Source organism: Phalangium opilio, unplaced genomic scaffold (genome assembly GCF_054372755.1).
Source record: "Phalangium opilio isolate 3A_F unplaced genomic scaffold, DU_Popi_V2 ptg000077l_1, whole genome shotgun sequence".
NCBI lineage: Eukaryota > Metazoa > Arthropoda > Arachnida > Opiliones > Phalangiidae > Phalangium > Phalangium opilio.
This window is the reverse complement of record NW_028324185.1, coordinates 2420390-2439740: the sequence shown is the minus strand read 5'-3', so window position 1 is coordinate 2439740 and position 19351 is coordinate 2420390. Positions and strand designations below refer to the sequence as shown.

At 35.8% G+C, this 19351-nt stretch overlaps 1 protein-coding gene across 1 annotated transcript; it reads left to right on the top strand.

Moving 5' to 3' along the window:
* Positions 1-351: 351 nt before the first annotated feature.
* On the top strand, positions 352-1491 carry LOC149656743 (uncharacterized). The gene is made up of 3 exons (XM_089844616.1): positions 352-473; positions 614-1010; positions 1360-1491. The coding sequence occupies exons 1-3, from the start codon at positions 436-438 to the stop codon at positions 1489-1491; spliced, it is 567 nt and encodes a 188-aa protein (XP_089700742.1). The 5' UTR covers positions 352-435.
* Positions 1492-19351: the final 17860 nt, after the last annotated feature.

Here is a 19351-nt window from a genome sequence, read left to right as displayed (position 1 = left end):
AGATATTTTATTTTGATATCAAACGGTAATGGCACCAAACAAAAAAGAGTTGAAAGATCTTCTAAAATTAGAAAAAGAATGCGAGAAAAAGAAGGAAGCGGAAGTGAAAGAGGCGCTGATTTCTTTAGTACAAAACCATCCAAATATATGGAACCGAGGCTTAGTTGAGTATAAAGATAGGGACTTAACAGAAAACTCTTGGAAGAAAATTTCCATGGAACTGGGGTTGTCAAGTGAGTACACACATTAATTGCCTATTAAACGATAAGTTTTAAGTAATGTTACTTAATTTATTCATTAGAGGATCTTTGCAAAAAGAAATGAAAGTCTTGTTTCGACACATTTCGAAATCATTACCACCTTGCGACAACCTCCAAGAGTGGGCAAGAAGCCGACGATTCACTTTTAGATTCCATTACCTGGCCTTATTTTAAAATGTTGATGTTTCTAAAAGACATAGTTAAAAGGAGACCGTATGTATAATATTAAGTAGCCTAGAACTTTCCACACTTTCACCGTTGTCCTTTCAAACACAAACTTTTCTAACCAGAACCAAACCCTGTTATATATTTGTGAGGTTTTTAATAATAGTACTATCGTATATTATTGTTAGCACTATCTCCAATTTCTCCACTGCCAAATTGAATGTGGAAGATAACTCGACCAAGAGTACGGAGGAAGAAATTTCCTCGACATTGCCCAAGGCTGCGGGTGGAGATTCTGGGACATTCACTTGCTCATTCATGGGTAAAGAATTCACTGTGAACGAGGAAATCTCGGATCACGAAGACGATAATGAGATTCAGGACCTCAATAACCCAACCCCTGGATCGTCAAAAATAAACTCAGGGGAATCAAAGAGTTCGGAAGAAGCCAGTAGTGAGAAAATTAGTGTGGCCAAAAGGAAACAGATGTATGACAGAGCTGCAGAAAAATCGAAAAAAAAGAAGGATTATCATTCCATTCCACCTTCTTCAGTTTTAGAAGCCTTGGCGGAATGTAATAAGTTCGTATTTAAAATAATTATCAGCAAATATTCTGCAGAAAATTATGAAACACATTTTCCATAATTTTCAAACAAAACACATTTTCCATAATTTTCAAACAAAACACATTTTCCATAATTTTCAAACAAAACACATTTTCCATAATTTTCAAACAAAACACATTTGGAACAGACTGATGTATATGCATTTATCTCTAAAAATATGCTTATATTTTGAAAGCCATTCTCACTGAATTTTATGAATGAACCGAAACTATTTCTGAGAAAATAATTAGTTTTTCTTGACTTTTGATTTGATATATTTGATCTTATCTTATAATTAATATATGTTTAATTTCAAACAATTGAATAAGCCTGATGATTCAGCAACAGCATTCGCTGATTATGCGGCAAGTTTATTGAGAGATGTTGATCCCAGGAAACGACGCCGATGTGAAAGAGATGTAATTGACATCATAATAAATTATATTGAAGACAACAATTAAGTTTAGCAAATATTTTAATAAAATTTTATGATCTAATTCATCAGTCGGTTTTTTTACACCCTTCAAATCCCATTGCCAGTCTACGCTGCCTGCTCCTTCAAAATATTTCGCATAATTATTCCTAATCTCGGCCACTTTCCTGCTGTAATTTCTTGCTGATGTAGCCTTTGGCATTTGAAATGCTTTCGCTGGGTCAGCTCTCAGTTTATCATGCCATTTGCCTTTAACAATTTTTCCTGTTTTATCAACAACATCGGCAAAGTCATTTGGACAATACTGTTTTTGTTGCAACTTTTCTTCTTCGATTAGCAAAAAATTGTGTAAAACTACACAGGCTCGAATAACTTTATCAACATTTGTTGGTTTCAAAAGAAGGGGTCTTCGGAAGACCCTCCAACGTGTAGCTAGTATGCCAAATGCATTTTCACTGCACCTCCTGAAAATGTGGACATATTTAATGCAAAACTAAAATATTTAAATATTAATATAATATATACCTAGCTCTACTTAACCGATAGTTGAAAATCATTTGAGAATTTGAAAGACGACCATCTCGAGAATAGGGTTTCATGAAATTGGGTAATAATTGGAATGCATCATCTCCGACAAGTACGTGAGGAGAAATTATGTTGGTGTTTGGCAAAATGACGCGGTGGAAATTCAGCTTCGTTATTCTCAACAGCTTGTCCAAAAGAGGACGATTTAAATATGCCACCATCAGAATGGGACCCATATCCACCAACATCGACAACGAGGAACCTGTATTTAGCATCTACGACTGCCATCAAAACTATGGAGTTGAAACTCTGACCAAAAGAATCACAATAATTATACAAAATTTTGAATATAGGCCTACATATACTTTTCACCACCTTGAAAGGCTTACTTTATAATTATAATACAAGGTTCCACTGTTTGACGGTTGTTGAATCATTACATGCTTGCCGTCAACGGCACCGCAACATGTAGGATAATTCCATCGTGTGCGAAACTCGGCTTCGGCCATATTCCAAATATCTTCCGTGGGTTGCTAAAGATTTTATTATAATTATAATTTTGAAAAGGGATTTCTATATTCAAAACAATTCTTACTGCTAAATACATAGGTTGGAGAACATCCCAAAGGGCCTGACAGGTTTCTTTAATGATGTTGTGAGTTGTAGTTTTTCCAAGGCGGAAGGCATATGCCATGGAGTCAAATCCATCTCCAGTAGCCAAATATCTAATTTTGAAATCAAATTATTACATGGGTGGACTTCACTATATATTAATACAATGTCGATTAAAATTATTATTAAGATATACCGCAACGTAAGCGCAAGTCTTTCTCCTGGGGTAATTGTTTTTCGACCAGGAGGATTTTTCTTCAGATGAGATGATACCAACTCCAAAAGTTTATCAAATAATTTTGGTTCCATTCTCGTAAAATTTGAAAACTTTTTTCCATCTGTTTTTCTCATAGTTCTCATCTAATTAAGTTTAAACAATAAGAAATTCAACATGTAACTACTGTTAACAAATATTTCAAGGCTCATGTCAGGAATAACATATTTACATACCAGAGTATTATAATGTCCTTCGACACTTCGTTTCCTCCAAATAGGGTGTACCCACCATCTCTTACGTTTATATTTTTTCTTGGCATTTAAGGTAATTGCATAATACAATTGTATTAATAGTAATTTCTTCTGAATTAAATAACGTCGTCTCCTGGAAGTGACCGCCATATTTGTTTTAATTTAATCAGGGCCCGCCTCCCACTATCACGTGACGTCCGTACCGCGCGCTTTAAAGCTAGAATGAAAACGACCTCTATGTTTGCGCGTTTTGGTTTTCTCTCACGCGCCAGCGCGGCGATATCATTCACGATTTTTTTTCCCACAGAAGCAAAAGCTTGAAGCGCATTTGCTTTTGATTGAAAACGAGCCTTAAGCCGCTTCCTGAGCGCTTACCTCGTGGGCATTCAAGAACTGATTAGCAATTAGTTTCAACTTCTGTTTTACTGTACATTTATCATTTTTTGCCTGTTTAGAAGCTTCGCGCAGAAGCAAAGACATCCCTCTCTGAGACTTTCCTATATATGATACAATATACATAACCAGTGCGTAAGCATCAAGAACGAATTGAATGTCCACACTGTTAGAAAAAAAGGTGTTTCATTGGTGTTCGGAAATACCTTGAGGTGTTTATTAGAGTGTTTTTAAATGAGATGGTGTTTTCTCCGTAAAAAGGTGCTAGTTGACTCTTTTTAGGTATTTTGTAAGGAAATGGTGATTCAATGGTACGTATAAACACCTTTAGGTGTTAATTGACCCTTAACAAATTTTTTTAAAAACGGAAATATTGTTTTTAATAAAAATCTGTTGGAATGGTGCTAATAAACACCTTTGGGCTTTACTTAACACTTTTTGGCTGACATGGTGTTTTTTAAGTGAAAGGTTTTTGATATGACCATAGAGGGAAATCACCTATTAATTCTACCTGCAGGGTGAAGCATCCTAAAAATATCCCAAAGATTTAAAAAATTGCTTTGGACTACCTTATACCAAATATTTGAAGGAATTCATACTTATTTTGATTTTTCAATCATTGAAAAATAATTCTCGAAGAGTTCAATATGCTGGAATGTCTTGGAATTAGAGTAATTCATAAAAAATACTTTAATTTCCCCTTGAAACAGGTTTTTATCTCTCCGAGTGACGATGACGTCACGGAGAGGTATTACACTGTACGTATCTGTGTGTCTGAGATGAAACAGAAATTTATAGCTACACAACTGCTAAAAGAATCGTAATGCCGAAAAATATTTAAAATATTTCCATTTAATATTCTGCAAAAAGAAAATATTATCGTTTTATAAGATATCTTTTCATCCTACTCGCTTTATATTAACTTTGATATGTGTAGCGTTTTGATTCAGATGCAATCTTCATTACTCGTTCTATATAAACTCTCACTTTTGTTACTCCAAAGAAAGAAGTTGATCTTAAATAATTAAATAAATATAAGTGATATTAATTATTTTAATAGTCAGTATTTTACGTTAATTATAGTTAAGTCGGTTTAAGAAACTTAATTCCTAAAATAATTTTAATCGTAGCTATCCTTAACGTTATACTTCTGGGGAACACCTATATCAGAACCTTTGTAAATTAAGGGCATAAAAGGTGAATGATTCACACTAAGAGGTAAGAAAATGCGCAATTGCGTGAACGTTTGGTGGAAGTTCTGCCATTGGGAGGCTAGACGTTTCTCGTAACCCTAGCCGCTCGCCGCGTGTGGCGTATGTGGTGTACACGGAAGACTATTGCATGGTGTTCTTGTTAGAAGCCATTAAATACCGGTTGGCATTGGGTGAAACAATTGGTGATTAGACAGTAGATGAAGGTGTAACGGATAGTTAATGATTGACGTTAAATAAGTTGGATATAGGAACGAAGTAACATTTTTCGAATTTCTGTATACTGCGAACGCGGTCCGGAAATTGCAAACCTGTTTGCTTCGATTTGCCAACCGCGAACACGGTGACAGACAGACACACAGACACGTCCAGTGCAATACCTCTCCGTGACGTCATCGTCACTCGGAGAGGTAAAAATTCTACTTCATTACACAATCTCCACACTTGTTTTTCTAATGGTATATACGACATACACGTTTATCTGTACTTATTGGCTTCTAACAACACCATCATATAGTCTTCTGTGTTTACCACTTACTCGCCGATCTGAAACATTGGCTACTACTCCATTATCATCGTTCGGATTAAGATGTACGCGCGATCGTCTTAAGTTACGAGAAACGACTAGCCTCCCAATGGCAGAGCCTCGACCAAAGGTTCACGCAATAGCGCTTATTCTTACCATTTGTCAATCAATCGCCTTATATACTCTAAATTTCCAAAATTTGTGAAAACGGTTTACGCTAGAAGCCAAACGTCAACAATAGCTATTTTTAAAATAATTTTAAGAATAATGTTTCTTAAAACCACTTATCTAGAATTAAGGTAAAATACTGACGATTATAAAAATTAATATCATTTATATTTATTTAATTATTTAATATAATCTTCTTTCATCGGAACGACACAAGTGAAAGTTTATATAGAATGAGTAATGAAGATTGCATCTGAATCAAAACACTATGCGCATATCAAAGTTAATATAAAGCGACTAGGATAAAATTATCTCTTACAAAACCATAACATTTTCTTATTGTAGAATATTAAATGAAAATATTTAGTATGTTTCGGCATTGCGATTCATTTTGTAGTTTTGTAGCTAAAAAGCTCTGTTTCATTTCAATATTCCAAGAACATCTTTTATATTAATATTTTAAATTTGGTGTTTACTTTTTAATTCAGCTTTACTGCATTTATATGCAGTGTAAACGTGAAATTAAACTTTCCTAGTTACACTGAATGCTACATTTAAAGATTTTGGTAAGCGTTGTTCGGTTTGATTCCATGAATTCGTGTGTCTTTGAGGAGGTCTTGACGGTTCACAGTGAGCAGAAAATTAAATACACTTTTGAATGATATAAATCAGGTCCTTAAAAAGAACTATTGAGGATATACAGTAAAGGTTAAAAGTAACCATTTCGCACGCGTATCAATTCTTACACGGTTGAATAAGGCTTACAGCAGAAAAAACGTTTACCCTTAATCCACTGGATTTGAGCAGCTATTTTGAAAGACTAATCTATGGTAACTCATGTGTTTTGAAAAACAATTATTTCAAAAAACACCTTTTAAGAAATTAAGAGTCTATAGACACCTTTCTGGTATAATTATAAACCTCTATTAAGGGTGATGTTTTAAACCTAACAGGAATTAAAAAGCACCAACGTCAATGGAATTAAAAAACACCAAATTAGTCTCAAAAAGACCTTTTCTTAAAGGGTTTATTAACACTTTTTCTGGTATTAATATACACCGCTATTCAAAGTGATTAAAACACCTCACAGGATATAAAAAGCACCTTCAGAGAAGGTATTATTTCGCACCGTTTTCAAAGGTGCGTATTGACATCCTCTCGAATGGTGCTTTTAAACACCAATAGGGGTGCTGCTGGGGATGCATTAGGAAACACCTTTAAAGGTGTCAAACAGTTCCATTTTTTTAACAGTGTAAACCAGTTTTCTCTTGCCTTTCAATATCTCGCTACTGCTGGTATGAAATCAATTGCGGATTCCAAGGGAGACCGGATTTCAATCGACAGTCTATCCTGTTCTTTTGCTAATGTTGAGTAGCTTCCCCAGTAGCACAAGCCTTCCGCATAACAGTCGGTTAAAGGTCGAATAGTCGGTTTACGGTCCAGTCAGCTGTACCATGCTTATTCCGATACTTTTCCGACTCATGAAGCCGACTACTTCTTTTAGTTGGCAACGCCGACATCTATCTGACAGTTGGAACTGAGATGGTTTATAGTAGGCTTGCCTACCGTCTAGAAAATTCCAACTTATTTTTTGCCAATTGATTACCGACTCTCTCGCGCTAGTCGGTATTGTGACGTTTAAGAAGAGTAAATTTTAAAGCAAAGTTATGCTTAGGCCGTTTAGTAACCAACATTTATCCGACAGTTGGAACTGAGATGGTTTAAAGTAGGCTTGCCTACCGTCTAAAGAATTCCAACACATTTTTTGCCAATTGATTACCAACTCCCTCGCGCTAGTCGTTATTGTGACGTTTAAGACGAGAAAAATTAAAAGCAAAGTTATTCTTAGGCCGTTTAGTAACCGACATTTATCCGACTGTTGGAACTGTGGTGGTTTGAAGTAGGCTTGCCTACCGTCCTAAACATGTAACCCATTTTTGCCAATTGATTACCAACTCCTTCCCGCTAGTCGGTATTGTCACGTTTAAAAAGAGTAAAATGAAAAACTAAGTTGTTGTATAGGCCTTCTTTTTCCGTGGGACGGTTTGTTTGACTTTTACTATTCCACATATGCCACCAAATTTTTTTTGTTATATATTTAACTTATACTATATTTCGACCCACAAGCAGAAGTTGATAATACTATATTTTTGGCAACACTAGAAACATAACGTTACAAAAAAACTGCAAAGCAAGAAAACACATCTGATTTTCTAGTTTGAATTTTCCCTCCTGTAATTTCTCGGGTCAGGTGACACGCCTCTGTTCTATTGGCGTAACTAAGATAACGCCATGCACGTCATCATCGAAGAGGGCGCTGCTAGTGCGAAAGCAAGTTAGCCTTTCCAGTATCTCTGACGCGGCTGGGTCGTCAGAATGTTTCAACGAGATTTTTGTGGTCGAAAATGATTAGTTCTAGGCTTGCTAACCTTGAATTTCATCGCTAAGGTTCTTTGTCACACTATATAAACTAAAACGTAAGGTTTGAATTTTGTTATTGAATTATCAATTTATCTACCTTTTAGAGCCAGTTTTATGCATAAGCCTTTGCTTTTTTACCTAGCTTCTCATCTGCTGGGAACCACACCCTATAAAGTGAAACCAAAACTTAAACGTTTATGTATACTTTCAGTTTATTTGTTTGAATATAAAAGAAGCAAGTGCTTTGGGGCGCTTGGAAATCAAAAACCTTATATATTAAAGCTTTTTGGTTGTGAAAATAATACTCAATTCCAAAATAGATCTCAATTTTTTTTTAGTTACAGAATTGTTTTGCGGTTTCAAACATTTTAAGAGAAAAATGTGTGAAATAATACCCTTTAAAATTGTATGTTTTTCTTTTTCCTTAAAAAAATCTGTAAGTGTATATCAGGGTTGCCACAGTACCTGGATATCCTGGAAAAGTCAGGGAATTTAAAAATGGGCCAAAAGGTCAGGGAAAAGTCGGGAAATTTTAAAAATTTTAGCAAATTCTGGGAACTTGATTTTAGTCGGTAAAAGTATTTATTGAAAGAGTAATGAAAGTTTCCTCTTATCCTCTCTTAACACAGAAAACTCCATGAGCAATCCTTAAAAATGTCTAGAATTGTTTTTATAAAGTAAATGCCTTCAAAAAAGCTCTTAAGACTGTTATTTATAGTTAAAATGATTCTTATTCATTTTGGTGCAACAAATACATTGGAAAAATTAATGTAGATCGAGTTTATTTAATTATAAGCACTTAAAACGTGCTGTAAAAATTTACCCTACCGCCTAAAAGGTCTAGGAAAATCTGAGAAAAAAGTCAGGGAAAACCTGGAAAAGTCCGGGAATTTTGTTCTGAAAATTCCGTGGCAACCCTGTATATTTTTCATAAAGATTTTTGTAATTTAAGAGATAGTAACTGGCCACATCGAAGATATTAACAATGAATATTAATAAATGCTTTAATTGATTTAAATATTATATTCGCCCTGAAAAATTTTACTTTTGGTTAAAACCAATTAGCTAGGGAGCTAATATTTCCATTCGACTAGTCGTGTAATATCGAATACATTGTTTAATATTTGAAATTGTTATAATCAGGGTTGGCACGCTGGTATCCAGTCCGGTTTTGTCCGACTGGATTAAACCGGTTTAAACCACGATGAAAAATCCAGTGGATTTTTCAAAAAATGTAATAATAGAGTACAGCGCAGGCACCATAAAGTGAGATGGAAGGAAACGTTTGACCCACATGTCTTTACCTCTTTATTTCATCGAAATGGTCGATTCCCATACATTGTGGGTTATTTTGACGCGCCCTCCTCCCACTGCCCCACCCGAAACTCGTGAGACTGAGTTGAATTTTTCGCAACGCTAAATTTTTGGGTCGGACCGCGCGTTTAGAAAAATCTTTATCAGACCCTGCCCTATCGAAGATCACAAAAAAGCCTACCCGGGCCCGACCCTGCCCTATTGAAGATCACAAAAAAGCATAACGGGCACAACCCTGCCCTATTGAAGATAATAAAAATGTCTACCCGGGTAGACTGTATGATAACCCTACCCGACCCGACCAGCAAAACATTTTAAGTAATTTTCTCACCCAACCCGACCTAGGATTTTCCGACCTGATATGGGTCGGGTTAGACTGAAAAATGCCGATTAAATCAGGGTCCCTACTCATCTCTAAGGGAAATGTCTATAGTTTTATCAACTTTTATGTACAATAAAAATGATTCGGCCTAGCAGAAGACATCTAGCGCACTAAATGTAAAAAGAAGTGCTAAAATTAAGCACTAGAGAGTAGTTTAAAAAAAGCCAGATAAATCCAATAAAATCCGGTTTAAACCAGCAAAAAACCATGCCAGTGCCTTTTTCAAGAAAAATCCGAATTTTTGCCAACCCTGGTTATAATTGATGCTCAACCTGTATGTTACTTGAAATAACCAAAGTACAAATTCTAAAGTGATTTTCATTGAAAATGTATTAAAGAAATTTCAATACTTGGTATCAGTATCGTTTACTATAGGCGAATGAAGCCTCGAGTTAAGGCTTGATCGTCGCAAAAGCGTCGGACCTCTTGCTGACAGGCGGTTAAGTCGACTCTCAAACGTGTTGGATGAGGGTCGTATTTCATTCGTGTCGTAACAGTCGGTAAACCAGTGGGCCGTCGTCCCACCGGGCGGACATTTCGATTCTCAAACCCTTACTCTACCAGCCCTTTACCGACGATTTACCGTTCCTATACTAAAAAGCCGCGAAATCGTCGGATTGAGCGCGGCTTTAGGTAGGCATAATGACGCCTACCTATAGTCGGCCAACAGTCGTTTTATAGTCGCCTCATAACAGTCGGTAAACCAGTGGGCCGTCGTCCCACCGGGCGGACATTTCGACTCTCAAACCCTTACTCTACCAGCCCTTTACCGACGATTTACCGTTCCTATACTAAAAAGCCGCGAAATCGTCGGATTGAGCGCGGCTTTAGGTAGGCATAATGACGCCGACATATAGTCGGCCAACAGTCGTTTTATAGTAGCCTCAAAACAGTAGGAAAACCGGCGGGCCATCGTCCCTCCAGGCGGACATTTCGACTTTCAAACCCTTACTCTCCCGACTTATTAGTGACTTTTAACCAACTCGTCGGTAACACACAAAGCCGACCATGTAGGCCCTGCTTCGGCAGTGCTACTGGGGTTTAAGTGATAAGAAGAAGCGTTAACCTTTGGTGTAAGCCCCTCCATTATTAATCTAGATGTAACCATAGCCTACATCTTAACCCTAGTTATGATAATGGAGTAGAAGATAACAATATGTTTTAGGCGCACTTGATTTAATTTACCATTAGAGTTTTCAAACATTTCGGCTTTTGGATTGATTTTCAAAGGGGATGAGCCAGAACAGTACAATTCCCCATCGCGCATGTTATACTGCGAAAACTAAAAGCTAAACTCCGCTTTCTTTTTTATATTGTAAGCCGTTTTTCGTATTTTAACGCCCATTTTTTTGGGCAGCATGAGGTAGTACTGCGAAGTCCCTATTACACTTAGTGTATATCGGTGTCTGTGCACACTTATCATTTTGAAAGTTATATTTTAAGGTGGCCAATATAGACCTACGTTAATTTATTAATGCTTATTTTATGAACGTGTCATTTAATTGAAAATATTTCACTTAATTTTTTGGCTTGTAGATCGGAGACTTGTTTCTGAAGGTCATGGCGGTAAATATTATATTATTTTATTTTGTTTTTATTCAGAAGTTCATACCTCATGTTATTATTAAGCGCTTCTTTAGTGGCCGAGAAACCCATGGTAATTTTGTCAGACCCTCATATAGGCAAAGCTTACAATTGGTAATATGGTACCAGTTTGTGTTAAAGAAAATAGCGTAAAGAGAGCCATAATAGATCTTTGACCTAATAGATAACGGGCCCTGATAAGACTTCAATGATAACTATTCTCACCAGGAGTTTGATTCGAAATGCGAATGATAATTTCATCTTTTCAGTTTTCATCGGTATATTTTATTTGCAGTTTGGGTCATGAAAAAGGGTGTTACGAGTATAGTGCGGGATACCCGAGATTTGCACACCCTGATGAAACTAGTGTTTTTCAAAGATGGTCAAAATTTAAATTTTTAGGGGACAGCTACGCGATTCATTTATTTAAATGAACGCTGCGTTCATGCGTGGATTATTTCTTCTTTTTAGGATATTACAATTAATGAGGACCGCGAGGAGACAGTAATAGATTGGTCGATAGAACAACAGTCAAATAGGAATCTACGATCTCGAGAGCAGAAAGATGTAACATTTACTGAGGAAAAAGATGTAACATCTGCTGAGGAAAATATGAAACATCTGCCGAGGAAAAAGATGTAACATCTCCACAGGAGGAAGATGTAACATCTGCAGATGAGGATGAAATTATGAAATGACAAACTAAAAAGTATTGAAAATATCAAGTCCCAACAACTCGATTTTTATAAGTAGAAATTTAAAAAAAGAATGACATCCCATGAGGACATACTTTTAATTTTTTGATAATACCTTTAAACTATGTCAAAAATATTCTAAAGTTAAGTATAAGTTAAAAAAATCCACGGGTAGGCAACATCTGTGCCGTGTCAAGAAACAATTTTAAAAAAATGTTATAATTGATAACTTTAAGGAAAGGTTTTTTTATAAATTTGAAAAAAACGGGTTGGCCATAATTGTGCCTTATTTTTGTTTTGTAACTTTGCAAATAATTGATAACTTTAAGGAAAGTTTTTAAAAAATTAAAAAAAAAGACGGTTTGGTCATAATTGTTCCTTATTTTTGTTTCGTAAGTTAAAACTAAGTCAAAAACATTATAAAGTTAAGTATAAGTAAAAAAAAATATTTCACGGGTAGACCACATCTGTGCCGTGTTAGGAAACAATTTTTTTTTAAATGGTCAATTGATAACTTTAAGAAAAGTTTGGTAAAATTTAAAAAGAAAAGAAAAGGTACACCATAATTATGCCCCTCGGATTTTAGAAACTGCCATTTTTCAGAGCCACAAATTTTTTTTTACAAATTAAAGTTCTTGTCAAAACTATAATTACAAATTTTTAAATTATAGAACCAAAAACTTAAGGCATAGTGTGGGTCTGATGGATCCTACAGAAATTTACTTTCCTCCTGAACTCTGTTCGCCTTTTCAATGGCTAGTGGGCAGGGCTCATAAGAGTGCTGTCATTTGAAAATTGTCAGAAACATACAGATAGGTGTGCAATTCAAAAAGTGGCCATTATTTCAAGATGAAAGGAAAAGAACTTTGAAGTAAAGGAAAAAGAACTTTAAAGAAAAGGGGACAGAACAGGGGAAAGAACATTAAAGAAAAGGGGAAAGAACTTTCAAGGGGGAAAAACTTTTAAGAAACCGGGTTAAAAACAAGAAAATGACTAGTATTATGTTTAAAAAAATACTAAGTACAAAGTGAAATAGTACAAACTTGATCTCATATCCCAAGAAGGGGATAAAAAAGACACTTTATTTTGTTATTTTAATCGAAATTGATATTGTAACCAAATAAAAGTGTCTTTAATATTCTATAATATATAAGTAAGTACAAAACTACAATAAAAGTATAACCCTTTAGTTTATTTAATCAAAATTTATCTTGGAACCAAATAAAAGTGCCTTTAATATTCTATAATATGCAAAAAAGTACAAACCTTCGTTATCCCAATAAGTGGATAAAAACAACCTTTTCTTTTAATTAATTAACATTTATCTTCTAACCAAAAAAACATTGTGCCTTTAATATTAAATTAAGTACAAAACTCATACCCAAAGAAGTGGATTAACACGGACCTATATTTTGTTAATTTTTCATAAAAATTTATTTTGTAAGTACGTACTATGTATGCTGATCTGGCATGAAATCCTATCAAAATGGTAAATAATGATTATAAATAATTGTTCATTAATTTTAGACACCAATTAGTACAATTTCCATGGAGAAAAACACATTTCTGGATAAGATTTCAGAAAATTTAAAAAAAAAATTATCTGCAAAATCGATTTTTGTCTTTTTGTTTCCATTAAATCCTATCAAAACGGTAAATAATAATTAGAAATAATTGTTAATTAATTTTAGACACCAATAAGTACCATTTCCATGGAGAAAAACTCATTTCTGGAGAAGTTCACTTCAAAATTTTTGTACACTTCAAAGGAATCTCAGGGAGGCTATTCTCTAAAAATCGAAAATCATTCGGATCACTCCGAATCCTTATGATTCGGATCGGGCTCATTCGGAGTGGACCGAACAAACCGTATTCTCTAACCCCAATCCTTATCGTCATTCGGATACTTCGAAAATTTTCTCTCAATCCAAATGGACGTCACTTCCTCTTAAGCCACGTGGTACTTTTTGACGCCCACTTTTTCTTTATTGGACAATTTTATTTGGCGCGCTCTCAAATTGAAGGGATGTAAACTTTGGTTTTTCCCAAGGAGTGGAAATTTTGGGAAATGGTCTTTGTATTGGGAACCCATTCAATACAAAGAAAATTTTCTCTTTTTCGATTTCTTTTCTTAAGATAGAAATGTTTTTTTCCTTATTTATTTATTTATTTTTGATTAAAACAAGTTGGGAAAACCAAAATATTACCTCTCCATGTCAAGAGGTCTACTACTGCAAACGTATTTACCTAGATATGGAATTATTTCACTTTTTTGAAGTAAAAATTTACGAAATATTGAAGCAGTATTCCAAACATAGCGAATGTACAGTAAAGCAGACGACATTTTACATCCAATAAGGATAAATCTTGGACACTTGGAAATCAGTCAATGGGGAAAAGAACAGGAAATGAAGTCTACGCTTCAGCTGTTTACCCTATATTCTGAAAGCTACATTCACAACTGGTTTGAACTTTGAAGTGTAAACACTATCGTCTCGTCTCACCTCAACAATATTCTTAGTTTGCCAACATGAATGTTACGTTAAATAACACCTAAGCTAAATTATAGCTAGACGCACTAATAGTCAATGCGCACCATAAAGAGAATAATAAGTCTGTAGTTACTACCCGTTTACCATTAGCCCTTTTACTAATCTAATTATTATTATTTAAGAGTGTATTTAACTTTCGGCTCACTCTGAACCGTTGATGTCTGTTCAATTCAGACACGAAAATCAAAGCCAAAAGTTTACTTCACCTCTGGCCTCAATTATTTACTCTTTGTTTCACTAAGCCTATTGCGGATAATACTTGTTATACGCGCCGGAGTCTAGGTCTTAGTTTTCTTCATGAAATCACTAAGGATTATTCTATATACAGATGTAGTATAGCTTAAGCAATATATAAACAGCCATTTCAAATAACAATATTAAAAAAATTCTTTGGAATATCAAAATGAAACAGAGCTTTAAAGCTACAAAAGTACTTAATGCATCATAATTACGAAAAATACTTCCACATATTCACTTTATATTATGGAAAAAGGGAATATTAATGTTCTGTATGATTTCTTAACACATCAACACAAGGCTAACTGCTAACGCGACGCACTAGTGTAACAATGGACGGACACACACAGACAACAAGAGTAACAAGGAGTATAAACCCATTAGTGGAAGCAGTATTTTTTTTTCCGAAACAATCTCGCTTATGTTTATCCTCTCTAGACTTCGCAAAAAACGTATTACTACTACGTAAAATATTAATAGACAGGCAAGGATTGATACCATTAAAGAAGGAGCGCAATATTATTCATATTTTCATTTCATATACAGAGAAAAGAAATTATTATGTTTCTGAGAGGAGCTTCCCATTTTGGTTGTTGTTTTGAAAAATATATCGCAATGCACGGGCCTTGATAGATATAGGAGGCAATGAATGAAATATATCGCATGCACGGGCCTTGGCAGATATAGGAGGCGATGATAATCTCTCTCTTTGCACGAGAGGTTTATCTTTAATATTTAAATAAATATAATTATTTTTAATTATTTTAATCTTCAATAATTAACATTTATAATAGTTAAATCGTTTAAAATAACGTTATACCTATTATGATCTCAAACTTTGCTAATATTGACGTTAAAAGTGAAGGGTACCCCTCTTGCCCACTTTCTTCAAATTTTGGGGTATATATACGATTCGTTTCCATTATAATAGTAAGGAAAAAGCGCTATTGCGAAAACCTTTGGTGGCGATCCCACCTTAGGGAGGCTAGACGTTTCTCGTAACCCTAGCTGATCGCCGCGTATATCCTAAAACCAAACGATGATAATGGAGTAGAAGCCAATGATACAGATTAGTGTCTATGTGGAATAGACGGAAGACCAGTGGATGGTGGTGGTAGAAGCCAATGATACAGATTGGTGTCTATGTGGAATAGACGGAAGACCAGTGGCTGGTGGTGTTTAGGAGCCAGGATGTACAGACTGGTGTCCAAGTGGGTTGGACAAAGACCAGAAGATGGTGGTGATTAGTAGCCAGTATGTACAGACTGGTGTCCAAGTGGAATGGACGAGGACCAGAAGATGGTGGTGTGAGAACTCAAGTAGAGGAGCCGTTTCCGTGACTGTGAATGCAGTTCGGAAATGGCGAACACGTTTGCTCCGATTTGGAAAATGCGAACGCGGTCACGTGGGTGTAACAACGGACAGACACACAGACACACACACACACACAGACACGGCCGTTACAGAACCTCTCCTGGACTACGTCACACGGAGAGGTAAAAATTATTAATTCTTAAATTGCTTTTAAAATGGGTTTTAAAGAACACGCTAAACAACAGTTAATATACGTCGAATTTTGAATGAAACTTAGCGCAAGTTTTAGTAGGGTTAAATATGAGGCAATGAGAACCTAGAATAACAACGTTAATTAATCGCAAATTATAATCTAATTGTGTGGATCTCGTGAGATTATGATAAATTCATTAATGTAGATCATTAGCCCCCTATCAATGGTTACACACCTACCAAAATTTAATAATTTAATTAAATGCTAAACGAAATAACCAAATTTAATCTAGCAATTGTTAATAATTGATGCAATGAACAATTAAATCTGTGTCATTTAAGTAATTGGATATCGCGAAATTATCCCTTAAATGTAGGATAAATTCAACGACTTTTTTACCTTTAAATCTACCAAAAAGCCGACGATCTACCTTGCAGATTTCGCCAAGGCCCGCCAAGGCCTAAAGCCATTTCCCGCTTTAACCTAAAATTTTGCCCACGCTTGATTTTAAGTCTCGAAAAACCCTTTGAACTCGAAAATCGCGACGGCCAATGCGATTACCATGTTCAAATCGCAAACGATGAAGCTTGAGTTGAAAAAACAAAGCAGCCATACTAAACAAAAATATGAACCGCAGCCAAGGTGCCAGCAAAAAGGTACGGGGAAAAATACTAGAAAACAGCGGCGAAAGTTCCGCGAATCTAAGATTGATGGAGGGAAGAGAGGCGGTAAAAACTCCGAATGCCCGATTCGGCCGTCTCTTACGGCCGCCGAATGATTCGGAGAGGTTTTCACCGTATGATTAGGATAAGGTGCTTACAGAATACGTTTTATTTTCATTCGGAGAAATTGACTCCGAATGAAACGATTCGGATCGAAATTCCTCCAAAAGGACCTTAGAGAATAGCCTCCCAGGCTCCCAAAGAATGATTACAAGTTTCATAGATTGTTAATGGTTTCAGTTTTTTTACTGTGTCAAATTATCGGTACTTATATTTCATGTTATATAATTCGCCAAAAAATTTCGTTTTTCCAAATACCATCGTACTTACCTTTGGTCCTCGACGGGGTGTGTAAAATTTACCGCCGATGAAAAGAGAGGTGTGCAACGGCATGGAACAGGCACACCTCCTTAAAACTCGACGGCCCGGGATTCTTCGTACTAAGCTTTTGTCGTCGACGAGGTGTGTAAAATATGCCGCCGATGAAAAGAGAGGTGTGCAACAGCATGGAAAAGGCACACCTCCTTCAAACTCGACGGGCCGGGATTCTTCGCACTAAGCCTTGGTCGTCGACGAGGTGCGCAAAATACTTCGACGAGGTGTGCAAAATACACCGCCTATGAGAAGAGAGGTGTGCAACGGCTAAGAAAAGGCACACCTCGACGGCCCGGGATTCATCGCACTAAGAATTGGTCGTCGACGGAGTGTGTAAAATATAACGCCGATGAAAAGAGAGGTGTGCTACGGCATGGAAAAGGCACACCTCCGACGGCCCGGGATTCTTCCCACTAAGGTAGTGCTCGTACAAACTCCAAAATTCTTTAATATTCTCTAATTACTCTGAACAACATTATTTCAATTGATATTAATTTAAATGCTGTATACTAAGCTTTTCTGCATCATTCTGACAGCTAGGATGTATAGTACGAGTTTGCAGTGTGAAAAATGATATTAATTGTACGAATTAGCGTTTTTCAGAAGAGTGTGTAAAGTGTGCTGGTGTGTAAGGTGTGCCTTTTAGGGTCCATCTTTTTGACCGCAGTTTTCCAATCCGAAAGTGTCTGAATCAAAAAGATGTATTTAATTTTTACTAAGAATATTTAAAATATCATTGTAACTCACGGATTTCCATTTATCCACGTCTTTTTGTGCTCCACTGCCACAACTATTAAGCTTCAACATTAATACTTCCCATAATGCATCATACTGGGCTCTTGTAAAATCATTTGTAAGTTTTCCCTCTTTAAAGTTTTTTTGTTTTTTAGAAACTCTACCATAATCTCCTGTTGGTCAGGGGAGACCCTCAACCCTCTCTTTAACACTTCACTCATATACTAAATTTGAATTCAATTTCATAAAGAAGAAAGATTTATACGCTATAAATCAGTCAGACGGTCAGACAGCCGAGGCTTCTCGCCATAAAAGTTTGTCTGCATGACCCTGGGTTCCTGACACGCGACACGAGCCCTCTGTCGGTGCGATTTTACATTTTTAGCGGGAATTTTAAACATTTCGTAACGGAAAAGTTACAGAATTAAAAAAAAAAATTTAGTTTACGGTCGTCCGTTCAAGGCTTAACGGAAATCCGTTAACTTTAACGAGAAGGAAAACTTTACGGTACAATCAAAACAAATTACAGAGTAGGGTCCCTGAACTGATTATATAGGGTACGATTTTTGAATTTCCCGCCGACAGTTCCTTATCATGCTGATAAGAATGTAAACAAATAAAGCTCTTGGAAATCGGAAATCAGTCAATTCCCTGTAAGAGTTGTGACTTATCAATCATTGATGGTACGATAATTCATTTTGTTTAGGAGAATAAGTTCATTTTTGGTAAACTGTATGTAAAGTGATGTAATCTATCCCTTAGTGAAACTTTGAACAGAAATAGTGAAACTTTGAACGCAAACTGTAAAACTCTGAACGGAAACTGTGAAACTTTGAACGGAAGGTGGGCCGGGCCCCTCTCCCCTCTTCGTACATGAAAAATGAAAAATAGTAGGAAAAATTTGGAGAAGAATACTTCAACATAATTATATTTATTTTATTTTCAACAACATTCAAAAATTTATAAAAAAAAAATAATTGCAAGTTAATACATATTTACATATACAAATTTACACGAAAGATAAAATTTTGTAGTGAAGGAAGAAAATTTCAACTTTTTATTTTTACATAAATTTTAAATTAATATGATATTTTGTAGTGGCCGTGAGCCAAAGTCAATTATGTACCGCTTGTCATCGCATGGATTGAGGCAGAGTTTGCTCTGTCTCACGGTAAAAAGTTCATGTTTGCTGCTGATGATTCTCTTCATTTCTTCTACCATCAGCTTTCGCTTCAGTAGACATTCTCGGTATTGGGTGTGGCGTACTTTTTTCTTCACAACTCTGCGGCAAATGCCCTTTGCCGTTTTATTTTCCTCCTTCGCGGACAATATGCTGTACATTTTCGGTCTAAGACCGACGAATTCCTGGATTGGTGTCCCGTCAAGTTCATCTTTGAACTTTATAAGAACCTTCTTGTTGACATCGCTGTGGTCTTTAGGGTAGCCGGAAAAGTCGTACAA